Consider the following 20,217-nt stretch of genomic DNA (forward strand, 5'->3'; position numbering starts at 1 on the left):
AAAAACCCTATTTATTAACATATCCGTGGACTGTAGTACTGCCAAACATGCAAGCTTTCCCACTTTGTTTACAACCCGTATCCAAGCTCTATCCTGCTCCTCCTTTTGATTTCAGGCCGACTCCACCTTCAGAGTGCCCATCTTCCTCTTCCTCATGGATCAGGACCATTTAATCCATGATTAATAGCCTACCCATCATGCTCCAGTTCATCTGTTACTCTGAAATACGACTGTTGTTTACCTACTGGCTCCAACATTATAACAGTTACTTCCTCCACAAACAAAACATCAAATCAGACCCAAAACAGCCAAGTTCCTTCCCTAATCCTGCTAGTGGAAGAGCTCCAGGGTTACAGTAGGTAATCCTGTACTCCAGGCACAGTTTCAGCACTTCCTCTAAACCGCAAACACAACTCCTTAATTAACTATTCCCAGACCACTTCCCTAGAACAATTGTAAAATACTAGCATGAGCCTCAGCCTCTGTCTCTAGTCTGTTTTCTAGACATTTCTCCGTCTTTAGTTTCAGTCTGACTGGAAGCCCGACCTCCAGCCTCAGCCCTGCTCAAGTGAAGTGTTACATCCCTGAACTTTTGCTTTACTTCAGCGCTGTGGCAGCAGTGGCTCATGGTGAACACGTTCCTCCATCATGGAAAAACCAAAACTAACAAGTCTGTGTGCGAGTGAGAATGACTGAGTGAGTGAGACGTGTATGATAGGGGGAGACAGAGAGGAGAAGGTCATGCTGGATATTGGTGCAGTGTGTTTTGGCAAACGTCTGAATATGCATACCCATACTTCTCCGTGCTTAATGGTTATTTTCATAAGCAGCAAGGAGAAACCCAGTTCATCTTTGGTTTTTTTAATATGGAGAATAATCAAACCTAACCATAGCAGTGTGCTACAAAGAGGTTTATAATGTAAGCTGAAGAGAACCACTGAGATTGTTTTGGCTTCCAAAGAATACACAGTCAGCGGATGACGAGGGTGGATCAAAAGATAGGTTTCCCTCGTGCTTCTTTTGAAGGAGCCAGACCTTGATACTCACCTCATTCAGTTACATCCAAATTCCTTTAACGCTGTTTCATATAATACTCATAAAAAACAGCCCTTGGTTTTATCAATATTATTATGTTTGAGCTTCATCACTTAACCTGGAGGCAATTTTCCTCAAATGCAGCAGGGACATGAGCAGAAGAGGGACTTTTTTTTAGTGTTTTCACACTTTTTTGTACTTAACATTGAAAAACCATTGCTACCAAATATATTTGTATGCATCCAGTCATAATACACCTTGTATTTATACTCTGAGAGTATATGCATAGTAATTAACCCTTCAGTGCACAGGCCTGCTTGTCTTTATCAGAGCATTTGCATCTGAAGGGTTTCTTTATTAGTGTTAGCCAAATTTTAAATGTAATCGTAGGAAAATCTAACTTATGCATTAATACATACCAAAAGAACAAGTTTAACATTTTAGAAATATCCATGTTTGACTTTTTATTGAGAGTTAGCTACAACGATTGAAACCTAATTTTTCTCCTCTCTGTATGAAGCTAGAGCTAGGCAACAGTTAGCTTGGCCTAGCACTCTAACAATATTACTAACACTACTATTGCTTACTAATTTACATTTTAAATCTTTGTTTTAATTTATACTGAATTTTTAAAGTTACAACCTAGCATTTGAACCTTACAACTGTTGCTAAGCTATGCTAACTGTACCATTTTTTGCTGTTGTGGTCAATGAAAGACAGTGATGGTAATGTGAGAGTGTTGCACCAATAAAATGAATGGAAATTTAAATTTGCTTAAGCAGGCCTTTCTTTTTTAACCCGTTAAGGTTTCCAGATTAAGCATAACGTTAACATAACATTAACAACCCTAATGTATACACTTAAATGTTTTACATGTGCTGGCATATGTTCATAATTCAGTGATCTGGTTGTGATCTTTGAAAAATATGTACAAGTTCATGGCCATAGTTTAGACATTGTTTGAATCAGACTTACACATGGAGGAACATATTGGTGTATCGGAACAATGCATTCCTTTCATAATAGCCTAACTTTAACAGAAAACGTCCAGGGAAGTCCTTGGAAGTGAACCATAGAAAAGAGTGGCACCCATGACACAAGTGTTTGGGTTTTTTAACCCATAGTCCCTGCTAAACTAAGATTGTGTCTCCAAACTGAAAGGCATATGACAGTGGTGTATTTATCACGGACCCTACCAAAAAGAAGATATGAAAAGATTCCTATAAATACAATTTTAAATAGGGCACTTTACTAAAGGGGGAAGTTTTCTAGTGTAAAATGCTGGAGGAAGTAGAGTTTATTTAACTGTCTTAATTCTCTTCTGTTGAGGTTGCTCGTGAACAACAATTTGTAGTTTGATGTGTGCTTGGGTGGCCTTTAGACCACATCCTCCCCCTCAAACTCTACAACTAAAAGAGGCTTTGTTTTTTCTTCTCCCAGAGTTGCATTAGTGATGACTGTAATGTCGCTTTAACATTCACACATACCAGAGTGGATTTGTAAGATCTACTGTATTTCTACTGTATTTCTGGGGCCTATTTGGGTGGAGATCTGTTTTGAGACAGTAAGAACGCGGTTGTTGAGGTGATGGATTCTCGGGGGATTTCTAGGAGCTTTCGGAGGTGGAGCTGACAGGCAGGTGATGAAAAGTCTGGCTAGTTTCTTTACCTCAAAGATATTTTCATTTTTCTTCATCTCTCACCCTTTTAACAGCACTTTCACATTGAATCAATGTGAAACTGGTATCTGGCAGGTAGACTTCTTAAAAAAGCTGAGGTCAGCTTCACTGAAAAGTCTGTCTATTCTTCATTCAGCGCCTGACTCCTGCTGTTCCTCTAGTCCTCTCTTGTGTTTCCCTTGCTGCTGACCTAAATTTTCTGGAGCCCTCAGAGAGTGAGTGCTGAAACGTGATATAAATGTAAGGCCAAACGCATATGGGACTGATCAGGGACGCATTTCTTTGGTCAGAGCAATTCATGCTGCTTGCCCTTCACTGGCAGCCAAACCATAGTGGCGCTCTGCCGAGAGTCAGTGTTTGGATAACACTGTGTGTGTGTGTGTGTGTGTGTGTGAGAGAGGCGAGTGTGTGTCCATTTGCTCATGTACAAGTGTGTGTATGCACATTCCCCTTCAGTTTGTCTCTGTTTGGGTGTGTGCCTGTTTGATTTCTCTCCCATGCATGCATAAAAGTGTGTATTCGTGAAGAGAGGCCTTCCTGTCAGCATCTATTGTATTTGAATGGCTTCTGTGATTTAAATGATGAAAGATGATGTCTGTTGCTGCTTCTGTGGTTTCATTCAATGACTTGAAATTAATGTATGAGCCTAAACCACTGGCGCTTTTCAGAGATTTTGAACCATAGTTTGAATGACTGTGCAGCCATAATATTTAAATTAATCTTATGAGTGATAGCACCAAAGCAAAGCTCAGAATACTTTATGCAACAAGGGTTGTCCTTTTCTTTTTGCTGGTAGTGCTGACCTCATTTTGATTAACTCCTCTGGACTTATTTGAGCTGACAGATTTTTTTTGTGCAGTGTTCTTCCACCTTACGCTGAAGGCAAGGTTATTATGTCTGCAACAATTCAGACAATGTCCACATAATGTAAAGAAATCAGTCTGTTTTTATTTGGTGTCAAGATTGTCTCAATCAGTCTGAAAGCACGATCTGATGTAAGCCAGTACTCTTTCCTTTTTCTTTTAATGTTCTTTGCTTTCATACAGCAGTGGAGGCATAATGATAATCAGTCCAACATTTCAGCAACCATCATCATGTATCATTTGAGCTAGACTGGCTCAGTGACTGCACCTTCACTGCAGACTCAGATTGTGAGTTAAACATAATGACTACATTTTATGATTGTGTCCTGAAAGACCTGGTCATATCGGATGGCACTCTGCGTTGGCATTCTAACTGTCCAATGCAAATGAAGATTTTAAAACTGGTGAAAACTGCTATAAAGGCAACTGGAAATAAATATTTTTTCCCCTACCATTCATTCTGGGTGGCAGCCACCCCTGTGTGACTCCTTGCACCTCCAGAATAAAACCAGTAGTTTTACTTATGGAATTTTGGTTAATTATGTACGCTCATTTTATTTTACCACAGCATGAATGTCTATCATGGGATCATTGTCCTGTTCAGTTAGTTTAGTAATTAATCTCCAGAATGACACTACAGTCTCTAGCATGATTGGGTCTGCAGCCTACTTAACCTTTTCACTCAGACTCAGTACTGTGATTGAAGCCAAAGTGCATCTGCTAAATACTGGCTTGAAAGGGGTGAGTATTTATGCTCACTTATTTTAAATCACATGGTTTTATCTAATTGGCATTACTTTGCAGAAATCTGTTTTCACTCTGACATTGAAGAGTTGTTTTTTGTTTGTTAAAAATATATATATTTTTAAAAAATCCAAATAATATGTACCTATACCTAACATCCAAGAGGGTGAATACTTTTTATAGGCATTGTACATGTGCCTTGAGCCCACCCCTTGTTAACGTCATTTTCAAACCCAGACCCAGCGGCCTGCTGCTAACAAACAGGCACTTCTGTTGCACAGAGTGAATCAGCTGCAATTCTGAGTGGCGTACACTGAGTTCTGCAAATTGCACGGTAGAGAACAACAACACCCGGTCTAAAAACATCGTTCAAGTTCTCAGAATTTGGTTGTACTTATGCTCATTGTAGCAGAGGAGCAGACTCTCAGTATCAGATTACACACTTGCATTATGCATTGCAAAGATGGTAAATAGAAATGAAGAGAGTCACTACTAATAAAAAATAGTGAAACACTACAATAGATTATAACAGGCTTAGCTTTATTGTCTAAGTTGCACATTTTTTGTTTGTTTTTTTTCCTAATTTATTAAGCTTTTTTGTGCATTGTATTGTACAAATGCTTGTTCTGGTTAAAACAAACCTCGGGTAAAGCAGAGATGATAGTTAAACCTAGGGTAAAACTAGGGGTAAACACTGCCTTTTAATTTATATTTGAGAGAATTATAATCAGTCTGTCTCACTGAATTCTGAAGGACCCTTCTTCAGAATATGAAATATTACCATCAGTGAGATGTTACATAGCCAGCAGATATAGAAGCATAAGCTCTCCTTCCTCCCTACATCTCTTTTTCATCTCAACAATCTCTTCAGTTTTAACAGTCTTATTTTAATGGCTTTTAGCATCCTCTGCTCCTTTTTAGTTGTATGTTATGCAGTTATGTCATGACAGTTATTTTATCCTGTTTTACCTTGTTGTTTATAACTGTTGTATTCCTTTTATTGTTATTCAGGTGACATGTAACTGTATCTTGCTTTTATCATGATTTATCTTTTGCATCTTTTGCTCATCTCATCTTATCACTCGGCATATTGTTTTTCTTGCATTTGTACTGTGTGCAATATTTGTATATGCAACTGCTGAGAGGAGGGTGCAGAGCAGGTCCAATATACAAACCAACCTTTATTTCACCCAGGACACACCTAAGATAAAGCCAAAACCTCATTGCAAACCATATTCATATCCATGAAAAAAAGCCTCTTTATCATGTCATAAGTTTCTTTAGTTTTGTGGTTATAGTAATAACCTGTGGTTGTCCCACGAGACACGTAGAATTGCCTTAAGGCACATTAGTTGTACCCCATTTTAGAACCAAGGAGCTGATCCATGTAACTCTCTTTGACTCATGATACAGTGTAGGCTGCCTTTTGGTTTCTCTGTCTGTCAGATTGTTGGATGGTTGTGATCAGAGTTTTGTATGTCATGTTGTCCTCATCCTTATTTTCACTTTTTCCCCTCCCTCTGTCCCTCCATATTGCAGGAGCTGCTCCCTCTCGTGCTATCTTTCGAGCTTCCTGCCATCATGCAGTCAGACCCCAGCTCTCCAACTGTGCAGCACATCTCACAGACTTACAACCTCACGGTCTCCTTCAAGCCCCCGACTCGCCTCTACAGAGCCACTGGTGTTGTTCGGGGCTCACAGAATAACGCTAACGCTGTCAAGGTGAGGAGGGGTCTGGTGATGGAACAGTACTGGTTGATGGTGTTTGACAGTTGAGTAACTGGGTATAACAGGGCTTTTCCCACCTGATCAGAGCAAAACTGTACACATTAGCTAAAAAGTCAGTATAACAATAACCAACAATTCTTCCATACCCAGTAATGACAACAGGGCTAACATGCTTACTAGTCTAAGCATCAGGAAAGCAAACACTCTTATGTGGATTTGGAATAGAGATCAAACCACTAACCCTGGCAGTATAATGGCCATTATTTTAAGCCATACACCATTTTCCAGAAGATTACCTCCTCTGGACTGGGCGTGAATTAGGGCCTTAAATAGCTTGGCACTGTACTCAGAAGTAAGGGTGTAATGGATGGATGAGGTTGACAGATGTGGGTGCCATACCGGACAGTTATGGTGAAGAGTGAGCTGACCCTAAAGGTAAGCATTGATTGATCAGTTAACCTATGTTCCTACTCATGATCACAGCTTCAGGTAACAACTGAGAAAATGAGACTGTAAAATCAAGCAGTTCAAATGAGATTGACTGTGCCTCAGTGACAGAGTAAGGCGCTCAGAGGAGCACTGTTACTCCTCAGTATTAAAAGAGTCAGCTCAAGATGCCTCTGTTTGCATCCCTTTGGAGGTTTTTCAGTCATGTCCAGTCGGGGGGAGATCCTGGGGTAGACCAAGAGCTCGCTGCTGGAAGAATATACAGTGCTTAACAAATTTATTAGACCAACTGTCATATTTGTCTCAGAGACCATCCAGCATCATGAAGTGCTTTAATGCGGACTCTTTCATTTTCAGTGAGCTCTCCACATTTTACCATTTTGAACAGGAATGAGGGATTTCAAACTGAATTCACCTTTTTTTTTTTTTTTTTTTTTTTTTTAAGATTTATTTTTGGCCTTTTTGCCTTTATTCGATAGGACAGTGGATAGAGTCGGAAACAGGGGAGAGAGCAGGGAGAGACATGCAGGAAATAGTGCCACGGGCCGGATTTGAACCCGGGTCGCCTGCGTATATGGCATGCGCCTTAACCACTCGACTACCGGCGCGCCTGAATTCACCTTTTTATACCCAAATTTGAGCCGGCTCACTTGGCTTCTCTGAGAAGTCCGAAGTTAATCAAGCATAACATTCAACCGTTAAAACTAATTTTTCTGCTCAGGAATGCAAATAAATAACTATAATTTGACATATTAATCAAGAAATAATAATGTGCTTTACTGTTTTTTCAGTATTTTGGAAAACAGTACATTTGAAAATTCATGGATAACAATAATAATTCTATTTTAGTATTAAAAATATCATTTTGGTTAAAGAGCTTCCACATATTGGTGTATTAACAATTGCAGAAACATAAAAATTGAATTTGGTAATGACCAGTGCTGTTAATTTAGGGCAGCTGTGGCATAAACCTTACTTTGGGTGGTGGTCTAATAAATTTGCTAAGCACTGTGTCTCATCTGGCCTGGGAATGATCTTGAATACTCTGAGCAAAATACTATCACATGTGCAAAATACTCTGTGGAAAATACTAGCACATACTGCTACCGCCACAGCACAGCCCTTGATTGTGAAAAAGAATTTCTGGTCAGAGATTATCAATTAAAGTGATTACTTAAGGTAAGCGTGCTTTCTACACTATGAAATGACAAAATGCCAATATAAACTCCTTTAATATGGTTGTTTCATCTTGGAAAAATTCAAAATCTAGAGGACATTAAATTTTTTAACATGGAAAAAATGCAGTAAATCTTTTTGTTAGAACAACCAATGACTTTCTTGATTTATAACTTGAACAAGTAATTATTGAAGTCCAAGAAGAAGAAAGGCAAAGGGACAACCATGGCAATAACTTGGGTCTTCATTTTTATACTCCTTGAAGACAATGGAGTCTGCAGGCTAGTATGGTTGTTTTGAGTTACAAGATGCCAACAAAAACCCTCTTGCTGCTTCAGCATCTACCAGGCAGATTGGACCTTAAAACTGGTCCATGATGCATGGCTACAACTGTGTTTTGAAGAGACAGGAGATGTTTAGAGTTCACTTTACCCCATTATCATTATTTTGGCAGCTGTTTCAAATTTAGTCTTAGTTCTAGTCCGTAGATTAAAATCACTTTTAGTTTTAGTCCAATTTTAGTAACTTCAACCTTTATACAGGTCTATCTTAAAAAGTTACAATATCATGAAAAAGTTTAGTATTTTTTGTCACACATTTCAGAAAGTGAAACCCATATATTACATAGACTCATTACACATAGAGTGAAATATTTCAAGCCTTTCTTTCTTGAAATGTTGATGATTATGGCTTACAGATAATGAAAACCCAAAATTCAGTGTCTCAGAAAATTAGAATGTTGCATAAGATCAATAAAAAAAGATATTTTAAGCAGAAATGTCAGGCTTCTGAAAAGCATGTTCATTTCTATGCGCTCAATACTTGGTTGGGCCTCCTTTTGCATGAATTACTGCATCAATGTGGCGTGGCATGGAGGCGATCAGCCTGTGGCACTGCTCAGGTGTAATGGAAGCCCAGGTTGCTTTGATAGTGGCCTTCAGGTCATCTGCATTGTTTGGTCTGGTGTCTCTCATCTTCCTCTTGACAATACTCCATAGATTCTCTATGGAGTTCAGGTCAGGCCAGTTTGCTGGCCAATCAAGCACAGTAACACCATGGTCACTGAACCAACTTTTGGTACCTCTGGCAATGTGGGCAGGTGCCAAGTCCGGCTTGAAAATGAAATCAGCATCTCCATAAAGCTTGTCAGCAGAAGGAATCATGAAGTGCTCTAAAATTTCCTGGTAGATGCTGCGTTGAATTTGGACTTCAGAAAACACATTCGTCTTTCCTTTAGTCATGGCATTTATTTTCTTGAATTACTTTAATCAGCCAAAATGAAAAAAATAAGGTACATGCTTTGCACTCATATTAATGATCTCCCAATACTTTAATCAATTCAAACACACTGATTAAACAACTGACATACTTTATATGTACAGTGAAAAAACAGATTCTGAATGTCCAGCAGTCCAGCACTAACATTTTAGTCTCTTTGATGAAAACTAAACTTACTTTTCATCAGTTTTATCACCAAAGATCTATTTTTAGCTAGTCTTGGTCTACTCTTCCTCTAAGAAAAAAGGTTGTTAAATAACATTTTTAGTCTTAGGTTTAATTGACAAAATTAATACTGCTTTACACGCCTCCTCTCACTTCTATGAGTACCCTGCACTTAGGCACTGTTACATTTACATCTCCCACATACCATGTTGTACACCGTGTTCCACATTATTATGCAAATGATATTTTTCTCTGATTTTCCTAAATATTAATGCAAATGACAGTCAGAATATTTTTCAAGTCATCAGCCATTAGAGCATAATTCAAATGTTTTTGAACAAACTTCATGATGACAAAAATTATTTTTTTAAAAATAAAACCCTCAAAATGCACTGTTCCACATTATTAAGCACAACAGCTTTTTAAACATTTTATAGGTTGTAAAGAACTGAAAATGGTCATTTGTAGAAATTGCGGCATCAATGGGTCATATTTACTGAAATCAAAGCTATTTCAATCAAAAACATCTTAACAGGACAAGTTCCATGTTTACATAGGAGCCCTTCTTTGATATCACCTTCACTATTCTTGCATCCATTGAACTTGTGAGTTTTTGGAGAGTTTCTGCTAGAATTTTTTTTTGCAGGATTTCAGAATATCCTCCCAGAGCTGCTGTTTTGATGTGAACTGCCTCCCACCCTCATAGATCTTTAGCTTGAGGATGCTCCAAAGGTTCTCAGTAGGGTTGAGGTCAGGGTAGAATGGGGGCCACAACATGAGTTTCTCTCCTTTTATGCCCATAGCAGCCAATGACACAGAGGTATTCTTTGCAGCATGAGATGGAGCATTGTCATGCTTGAAGAAAATTTTGCTACAGAAGGCACGATTCTCTTTTCGTACCATGGAAGAAAGTGGTCAGTCAGAAACTCTATATACTTTGCCGAAGTCATTTTCACACCTTCAGGGACCCTAAAGGGGCCTCTCAGCTCTCTCCTCATGATTCCAGATTCCAAACATGACTCTGCCCCCTCCTTGTTGACGTCCCGGCCTCATTGGGACATGATGGCCATCCACCAACCATCCACTACTCCTCCATCTGGACCATCCAGGGTTGCACGGCACTCATCAGTCAACAAGACTGTTTGAAAATGAGTCTTCATGTATTTCTGGGCCCACTGCAACCATTTCTGCTTGTGAGCACTGGTTAGGGTTGACTGAATAGTAGGTTTATACACAACTGCAAGCCTCTGGAGGATCCTACACCTTGAGGTTGGTGGGACTCCAGAGGCACCAGCAGCTTCAAATACTTGTTTGCTACTTTCTAATGGCATTTTAGCATCTGCTCTCTTAATCTGATGTATTTGTCCATCAGAAACCCGTCTGTTCTCTGAATCAGCCACAAATTTCTTCACAGTACGATGATCATGCTTAATTTTTCCTGAAATATCGAATGTTTTCATTCCTTGTCCAAGGCATTACACTATTTCACTCTTTTCAGCAGCAGAGAGATCCCACTTCTTTCCCATATTTCTGAAACCTGTGGCCTGCTTAATAATGTGGAACATGTGGAAAAGTGCATTTTGAGGTTTTTATTTTAAAAGAAATAATAGTTATCATTATGAAGTTTGTTCAAAAACATTTGAATTATACACTTACTGTTGATGACTTGAAAAATATTATGACTGTCATTTGCATTGATATTTAGAAAATCAGAAAAAAACATCGTTTGCATAATAGTGTGGAACGCAGTGTAGTACATATGAACTGTGGCCAAGCCTGGCTCTTCAGGCAGACTCAGCCATGGTATCCAAGTATGGTACCCTTGTGTTTACACACTGACTACACAGAACCAGATTTTGGTGTCAACTGTATTCAACCTGGGTCCATAATGTAATATTGCTAACCCTTGTGCAGACATTGGAGAAACTGCAAATCTATTTGAGGTATGATTTTCCATTTAAATTTGAGAAAATTTAATGAAATTATTAAATTAAAAAGGTCAAGTGTTTAACCATGTCCTTATAAACTGGAGAAAATGAATAACTAACCCCTGATCCGTGCACCTCATGTCAGACCTTTCAGTAAAAAAAATATCTTAATTCATACCCTCCCTCATTTCTGCATTTAACTCGGTGAGCCACAGACCAAACAAAGGTTTCTAGAGCTCCACCATGTCAGAGCCCACCAGCACTGTCAGCGGTCGTCACTTTTCTCATATGAACTGCCTCATTACTTTCAGCACCACAGGAGCAGGAGAGTGCTGAGAGATGTTTGGTGGCTGGAGTTGGATGGATGCTGGGTCAGCGCTCCAAAAGGAGGGAGTTGCTGCCTCTCTATTAAAAATCAAGAGGTCTACAAGTCTGTCATGAGTCCAGTTATTTTTATTTTGGACTGCTTTCTCATACTTTTCCACTGTGCAGCCTATTTATTTATGAAAATACTGTATATTTTGTATGGTTTATACACATTGATGCACTTCTAACTGGAATCTGAGAGACAGCCAGTTTAAGCCTGCCAAAATGTCACTGCATCATCTCTGCAAAGTCATCTCTGCCAGCTACAGAGCCTGTATAAAATCATGAAGCTTGTTTTAGGTAGCCATTGTCTACAACTGGCGTTTATGCATTCTTGCAGCCAGTGCACAGTTAAGATATGCATATATAAGTATGCAGAAGCACAGCCCTGAGCATGTGGTAGGTCTGAGAGGTCAGTCCGGATTGGGAAGCATGCCAGATAACAGCTAGAGGATCAGAGAATATGTGTGCTATGTTATGTGGTGGAACGAGACCCTTCGAGTATTGCCAAACCACTGTGGATTGTTGTGTTATGCTGGCCGCAGTGTGTGAATTCCCTTCGCACGCTGGAAATGACTTACTTTACAAGGCCAAGTGATGGCTTACAGAGGCATAGCACAGAGACAGCGAAGAATGAGACTGTTCAACTGGACAGCAGATGGAAATTACAACAGTTTCCACTGGTTATATGGAAGATAGAGGTGTTTTCTTTGGGAGTTGGTAGTGGGGCTCTTCTCCTTTCCTTTTTAATTTTTTTTATTCTTAACCAGGAATGACAGATGCTCTCAATGAAGTATTTGAAATGTTTCAGCTTTTAATATCTTTGTCACTTCTCTATAATCTTATGTGTACAGTTTGAATATTTTTCAATGTTTTCTTTGTAATAATGGGAAGATTACCACCATGGCAAAATAAAATCATCTACTATTATCCTGGATCTAAAAGTAGATGGCAAGATGCGAATTTGATGCAGTTTTCAAGTATTCTCAGCATTGTTTTACGATACATTTCGCAAAATGAAATTTTGTGTTGTAATTTTGGTATTTATATTAAAGTTGTGCTTAATTTTAGTGACTTTCATAATCCTTTGACATTCTATTTACCTCCCTCATCATGTCAAAATTTTGTTTTACTTTCATTTATAACTGAGTACTTACAAGCTGAAAGCTTAACATCAGCCTCTCCTGTATTTGTGTTTTGTGCTGATAACCAAATATTAAAATGATAAACAGAGATGGTAAACATGGCAAAATAATGTAATTGTTACATCTCAGTGTGAGCATATGAGCTTTTTAATGACATGTCAAGCATGGTGTTATGTGGCTTTTCATACTTTAACGGAGATGTTAATAAGAATGTAGACTCTAAATTGTTTTTATGTAGAAACCTCAGGAATTTAAAATGAAGCCAGTGTGGAAGTGCAAAAATCTGTTCCTCGAATATTGATTTGTGGTTGGCTGCAAACACCTCGGATGTCCCATAAGGGTTAAATACTTAATTAAACAACAGAAAAAATTTGCTTACAGCCCATTAAAAACAAACAAAAAATAATAATTCAGTGACAAAAGCTCATTTTTGTAACATTTCATTGATTCTTCTTGACATCACTGAGATAACAACCTTGTTTAAAACCATCTATGGCTGTTACAAATTCATTTTTTCCCTTTATTTGTGTTTTTATTCTTTCGTCTTGTTTCCTCAGAGGGGAACCGCTCTCCTTTTGGAGCACCTCGCTGGCAGCCTGGCGAGCACCATCTCCGTCACCACCCACCTGGACATCGCACCACAGCACCACCTCTTCATGAAGGGCCGCAATGGCAGCAACATCAAGCACATCACCCAGAGGACAGGAGCCCAGATCCACTTCCCAGACCCCAACAGCCCCCAGAAAAAATCCACAGTTTACATTCAGGGCACCATTGAGTCAGTTTGTCTGGCACGGCAGTACCTCATGGTACGTACTTCTTTGGTGTGTTTGGTTTGTTTGCCCTTTCTGGTTGAAAATGATCACATTAAACTGCTAAGCTGTGCTTTTGCGGTTAAAGGACGGCATTGGAAAGATGCAGATTCTTCATGCTATGTGGTGGCTATAATGAATGTCAGTGTTTCACCAACATTATCATGTTATGTGTGAATGATGCCTGGGGTTAGAAGTAAACCATGATTGCCTTTGGGGGTTTTGAAAAGCCTTGGGAGAGATTTGCTTGGCTCTGGTCATGCTGCTAAAATATCCAGTTAAACAACAATCTGTGGCCCATTCAAGGTCAACCAGCGTGATTTATAGCTACATACCTGCATGTGGGTCAGACATTTGCATCAGCTTGGCTGGAGTTGGTGATGTCCTATCTGTAAATAGATTGTCCTTAATGGTATTAATGGTAATGGTTTGGCTTGCATATATTGGACATTTTGGTGTACTTTTATTTCAACCCTCTCTATAATTCACATACTAGCAAATTACCATTAGTTTATGGACATTTACATTTCTGTTGGTTGAAAATTATCTGTGGTCATTCTTGTCTCAATGCCTGCGGCCACTAAGGCACCACTGATCTGAATTATTTAGGAACAAAACCAAATGTGAAAAATGTGTAAAACTGATAGCTGTTTAATTACTACTGGCTAAAAGCTTCTACATCTCAGCTGTAAACAGCTTTGGCTTTGTTTGCAGATCCATAATGTCGGGCAGTCATTCTGCATGAGCTGCCTTTTCTTTGTCTGCGGTCGCCCATTTGGCCCCAAAGATTCAGCCAAATGCCAAAATTGTTGCAGTGACTAAACACGACTTTCTCTGTTTGGACACACAAGATGGAGCCTCTCACTGTCTGACTGTCTGAGTGAGAAAAAAAAAAAACATTTGATTTATGACAGAAGAATTAGAGGGGAGAGAAGCATAGAAAGCAGCGGATGGTAATAGGAGGTTGAAAAAGAGGTGAAAAGAAGGTTTACAAAAAAAGGAGTTGTTTTGAAAGTAGAAAACATTGGACATACAGGGGAGATGAGTCCTGCTCTTGGTAGTCGTACTGTGTGATTTGGTCTCTTCCAGCCAGACTGTAGATTACAGCTCCAATCTCAGGCCTTGTCAGAGTCGGCCTGGCCCTATACTCTGCTGCTAATTACACCCACTCACAATAGGAGCGCTGTCCAGCACTCTGCCCAAAATATAGATGTCTGTGGTGCTTGTGGTGGTGATCATGCAAAACAGATTGCTCTTGGCGGAATTTCCCAAGCTCAGTGTGGGACGGATCCAGCAGTGAATTTTGTATTTATTGGTATGACTAACATGTGGGTCTACAAATGGTAAAGTCTGAGAGTGAAATTTACTACTGTTATGAGAAATAGCCCGTAAGAAAGACACATGTATGTTACAGGCTGTGAAACATATGACTCTGAAGTTGGCCTAAGAAAACCTTTACTTTGTTTTTGCTCTACAGGGCTGCCTGCCGCTGGTCTTAATGTTTGACATTAAGGAGGACGTTGAGGTGGAGCCCCAGTGTATCACAGCGCTAATGGAGCAGCTAGACGTCTTCATCAGCATCAAGCCAAAACCAAAACAGCCCAGCAAGGTATGGCCCAGGTTTCCTCTCAAACAGCATTGAGAGCCAGCCATGCTATCAGTTTGGCTCAATGGAAGGAAATGTTGCTTTATCTGTTTCTGGATAGTCATACAATAAGTAAAAACACAACTATTACCCTGAGGTTCTTTCTTGTTATAGTTCACTTTTCACTTAGCATTAAAGAAATACCACAGCATTTATATCTGAAACAAGTCTGCCATGTCCCCTTCTAAACATCAAACACAAAAAGTACAAAAGTCTAACTATAAGATACTCCAGTTTATGACCACATACTTGCAAAAGTATTCCATCTTTTACCCTTAATTTTGTGTTATGCCAACTACCAAATTTTAGCATGCAGCTCTTTGTACAAGCAAGCAGAAATCTGTGTGTACAAGACTGCAGTTCCTCAAGTGTCCACTTAAGGCTGGCTCCAAAAGCTAAGGACTCCCTATTAGGTCCCATGTTAAATGGCTAGTTGAGAAAGAATTTCCAGTATGGTGACTCCCATTGTTCGGATTCTAAGCAACCAGAACCTCAGTTCTTCCTTGCCACTCATAGCATCCACCATTTTTTTGGCAAGTGGAGCGCAAAGGATGATGGGTAAGCAAGGATGGATGGGAACTGTAGTTCCCGCTTCCCTTTGCTCTGCCTTACAAAAACTACATTTTTGACCCAGAAGACCTTTCATTTGAAACCATCATGTCCACAATGACACTGGGACATTTCTGTCACTGCAATATTAACGATACTGTTGCATCTCTAATCATTTGTGTTCAAGAGTCAATTTTTCTCTTAAGTTGGTTCTAATAAGTTTTATGATTCTCCAAAAGAAAATGATGGACAGCTCTAAATGATAGCTTAAACACTGGGAAGCAAAGTTAGCATGCTGGTTTTGGCAATTAGCACAAAGCACTACTTTAAATTGAGTACTGCCTTACAAAGCTGCCTAGCATGGCAAGACTTTTTGTAATAATTCTGAACATAAGTCAAATATATTTTATTCACAGAAAACGTCGATAAGAATGGAAAAAATGGTTCTTGTGCCCTTGTCAGAATACAATTTGCTGTTGTAACTGAGGTTTTTCTTCAATGCCTTTTTGAAGAGTCAATCTTAGAGCACAGAATAATTGAAATTAATGAATGTCAAACCCCCCCCCACACACACACACACACGCACACCCACACCCCCACACACACACACACACACACATAAACACACATAAACCCAGACCTTCACTCAGACTTTCATTCAGGAAACTTTTCACACTGATCAACGCAGTGCTGCAACCAAGAAAGAAATTAGCCACTCTTCAAGCAGGAACTGCTGTCAAGTGTCATAGCATTGCACCTAAATTGATCATAGATTGCCTTGTCTTATTTAATCACGTGTTAAGAAGAAAAACTTGAAGCATTAACAAGGGGAAAGAAGAGTTTTTGGGTTATGACATCTGTCATATGAGCAATCAGTCTGACCTTTTCTTTGCAAACACACCCTGCTGCACATGTTTAATCTAATGGACATTAACTCTGTCTTTTTGATTTACTTTTTCACTCAACTATTCCAACTTTTAAAATACAATCTGGCTATATTTTCTTGTTTTCTTTGCAAATTGCGCAGTAAATTTGAAATTTCCTTATTTTCCTTTAAATGAACTCAGTCTGTGCTTGTAAAATATGTGTTCTTTCTAAATTATATTTAGTCTTACAACCTCTAACAGTAGTTTTGGTGCATGTGTGTTTTATTCAAAGCTGACCTTTAATATTAAACATACTTTATTTCTCTACACATGCACATAATATTCCTAAACATAATTCACCTCTTGGCGCTTTCATAGCTGTCTCTTCATGGTGCCCACGTCCCGCCCTGAGCCTGGGCTCGCTGCCTAAACCAGACAGGCTTGTGTGTGCTGGTGTAGAGGTGCCAGTGTAAACACTAACCTGGTCCAGATCCTCTTAAGAACCCTTCAGAAAATTTAAAAGGGGACATCACTAATACAAGAGGCATGTCCATATGCTTTGCTGTAGCCTCTGTACTCTGAGGGAAGAGCGTCTATGTCAGAGAAACTGAACATTATTGGCATCAATTTTTCAAACCAAAAGATCAAGGATGAGATTTTTGCTCTTGTTAAATTTTCTTTGTTGTTTATGGAAGGTGGGGTTTTTGTTAAAGTAGGAAATGAAGTTATTTCCACCGATGATTTGAAATCTCCTTTTTCCAGTTCTTTTGTGATGATTTAACGTCTTGCAGAGTAAAATTCATTGCATTACTCCTATTGCTTCATGTGCTCTTAGCTTGAATAGTTTGCTAGATATGATAGAGCTTTATATGAAATTGCTTTTTCCCAAACCTTGCTCTCATGTCTCTTTCTCTCTCCCACACTGCCTCCATGTTTACTCTTCTAATCTACCCTTAATTCCCTCTTCCTTCCTCCCTTTTGTTTGTCTCCCCCTTATCCTCCCTTTCACTCCCTAAATCCCCTGCCAACATTCCCCATCCTATCGCTCCTTCATTCCCCCTGGGTCTTTTTCTCCGTCTCTCATATCTTTTCCCCCTTCTCCTTTTTTGCCTCTCTTCCCTCCTTCCAATGTCCCTCTAACATTCTTGTTTTGTTGTAGTCTGTGATAGTCAAGAGCGTTGAGAGGAACGCAGTGAACATGTACGAAGCCCGGAAGTTCCTCTTGGGTCTGGAGAGCAACGGGGTGTCATCCTCCTCTCCCTCGGTGGCATTGAATCCTGCCACAAACGGTCCATCCCCGTCGCTCATCTGCCCCGTCGGCCTGGACATCCTGGCCTCAGCTGGCCTGGGGCTGAGCAATCTAGGTAATCACACTCTTACTTTTTGAAAGTGCTACTTGTGTTGGTTTTATTTTTGTCCTATTTCCATAGAGGGGGGGTTGTGAAAAGATAAGATGTGACCCCCTTTTCCTCCCTGAGCACAACACGCATTAGAGATGAAAACCTTTGTGGAGGAATTAATGTCCTCATACATCAATGTCAGCCACATCTAACATAGCCACTGACTCAACACAGAGTCTCCTTGCTGCCCTTCCATTGAAGATTTATCGAAGCCAGATCTCCTCAGACCCAGTTTTCACCTGCTTAACAGCAAGACTAAGTGCAAAGGATTTTAAAATCAAATACAAATATCCTTTGAACATGCACATAAATTACAGCAAGTGAGTCATCCCATCCTCATTCATTTATGCACTTTACTTTGGATTTTTTTTGTCTGCAGAGCTAGAACCACCATGATGGTGCAGTTCTAAAGAATCACATTCTATGTGTGCAAATCTTTGATCAATCAACCATCAAAAAAAATTCCCTTTAGCAGCAATCTATTCGTGGTGCTTTGATGTTTCCCAGGCTTGTAAATCATTGTATGATGACGATGTGTGTGTGCAACTTTGTTTTTGCAGCTCTGACTTCAATATGAGAGCAACTAGTTCAGATTGGACCTAATGTCAGGATCTTTGTGTTTCAATGAGAGACTTACATAGTAGGAAATATATGGTAGGATTGATATTTAACAGCAGATTCCTGGTTCTTGCTCTCATGTTGTATATTTCTTTCAGTGAGAATTTAAAGATATGAAAACTATCACATAAGAGATGCTTCAGTATTACTTTCTAAGCAGAGATAATCTTCAAGATATAATTTCGACCTTTTTCATCCATTAGAAAAAGCAACGATTGGGTGCTGAATGTTTCCTGTATCAGTGTGGATGTAGGCTAACTTTCACATTTAAAAGATGAGGGTGTTAATGGGTTAATATTTGTGTTGAGGACATGGTATATAATGAGGATGACATGTCCAACAGCAAAGCCAAAATACCCTCACATCAATCACCAACATCTTGCACTGGTGATGACTTGCAGATTAGGGATCTAGCTGCTGTACCCACGATTCACTTTCCACCCTTTGGTTAACCAGATCATGTGTATATATAGCTCAAGATCCTCCTTGTAAGAACAGTCCAAAGCTGCAGCGCTGTCAAGTTCACACTTTAAAAAATACTCTCTGCGAGTTAAGAAGTTCACACAGATTAAAATGAGTTTGTATACATCCGTACCTCCGAGTTTCTCTTTTGCAGAACAAAGACCACTTTCATGTAGTCATCATTCACTTGCAAGCTTTACCTGCATAAAAGCCACAGTGCATTCAGAAAGTATTCAGACCCCCTACAATTTTTTTCAATGAAAAAATGAAATGTCACATTGACATAAGTTTTCAGAACCCCTGCAAAAACACTGAATTTAATTCAGGTTCCTCCCATTTATCTTAATCTTGGCTAAGATGTTTCTACACCTCAGTAAAGACTGCTGTTCTACATTTTTATGAAATTGCAAACATTTAACAATGTTAATGTTAAAATCATGGCCCATGAACATGTATTTTAGAAACTGATTTAATTTCCATTAAAATCAGATGCCTATCTAGCAGAGGTGCAAAAGCAACTACATGGAGAAAAACAGAAAAAATTGCAAATGAATAAATAGTAATAACCTGATATTTTATATTTTAAACTGTTAAGCAAATGTAGAATGGAGGCACTGTGTGAAAAGGTTTGTAGTCAGTGCATAGAAGGAAAAAGAAAAACACCAGGCTTTAACTTTGAATAACTCACCAAAGTGTTACCCTACTTTTTATTTCAGGATGAGGGTGCATGTCATTCTTTTCTTCCAATTTCAATTTACATGCACATGCAAGTTTTCATACACATTAAAGATGCAAAAATAGCACTACTTGCATTTTAAACTGTTTTAATAGATATTTTGTATTCATTATCTGATGATTCATGTGTGGAAACTTGTTGGGGATCATACATCAAACAAGGATCATCCTAAACTAGGACTGCAGGACTGCACTGGCAGCAGAAAATTACTAAATAAAAGGCAGAAGAAACCTCTGTTTTAGTATGAGACGTATTGAAGGGATGTGCCCACAGGCTTCTCTTTGTCTCTCTCACTCATGTACAGATCATTAAGAGCTCAGCAGTTATACCTGGCTATATACCTGTACAGTTGCCCTATTGTTGTCTTTGTGTGGAAAACCCTGTACACGAGTATATTTAACAGGCAAAGCTTTTGACATGTTCTGAAGCTAGTCAGCAGGGGGAGCTCCAAATACTTTGACTCTACTTTCAAAGGTTGGTTTTGTAAGTCATCTTTTTACAGTCTATGGTTGAGAATGGTTGAGCACACGTAGAAGTAGTGTTTGGCTTTTGATGAGAAGTATGTGGTATATAATT

General features: G+C 39.2%; 1 protein-coding gene across 1 annotated transcript in view; it reads left to right on the forward strand.

The window, feature by feature from the left end:
* LOC121510864 (protein bicaudal C homolog 1-like) overlaps positions 1–20,217 on the forward strand; it is a 104,814-nt gene that overhangs the window by 69,072 nt on the left and 15,525 nt on the right. Inside the window, exons 7-10 of the mRNA XM_041789177.1 lie at positions 5,860–6,042; positions 13,111–13,362; positions 14,843–14,974; positions 17,585–17,789. Of these exons, the coding sequence (XP_041645111.1) occupies positions 5,860–6,042; positions 13,111–13,362; positions 14,843–14,974; positions 17,585–17,789 (772 nt within the window). The remainder of the gene's footprint in view (positions 1–5,859; positions 6,043–13,110; positions 13,363–14,842; positions 14,975–17,584; positions 17,790–20,217) is intronic.

Source organism: Cheilinus undulatus, linkage group 6 (assembly GCF_018320785.1).
Source record: "Cheilinus undulatus linkage group 6, ASM1832078v1, whole genome shotgun sequence".
Taxonomy (NCBI): Eukaryota; Metazoa; Chordata; class Actinopteri; order Labriformes; family Labridae; genus Cheilinus; species Cheilinus undulatus.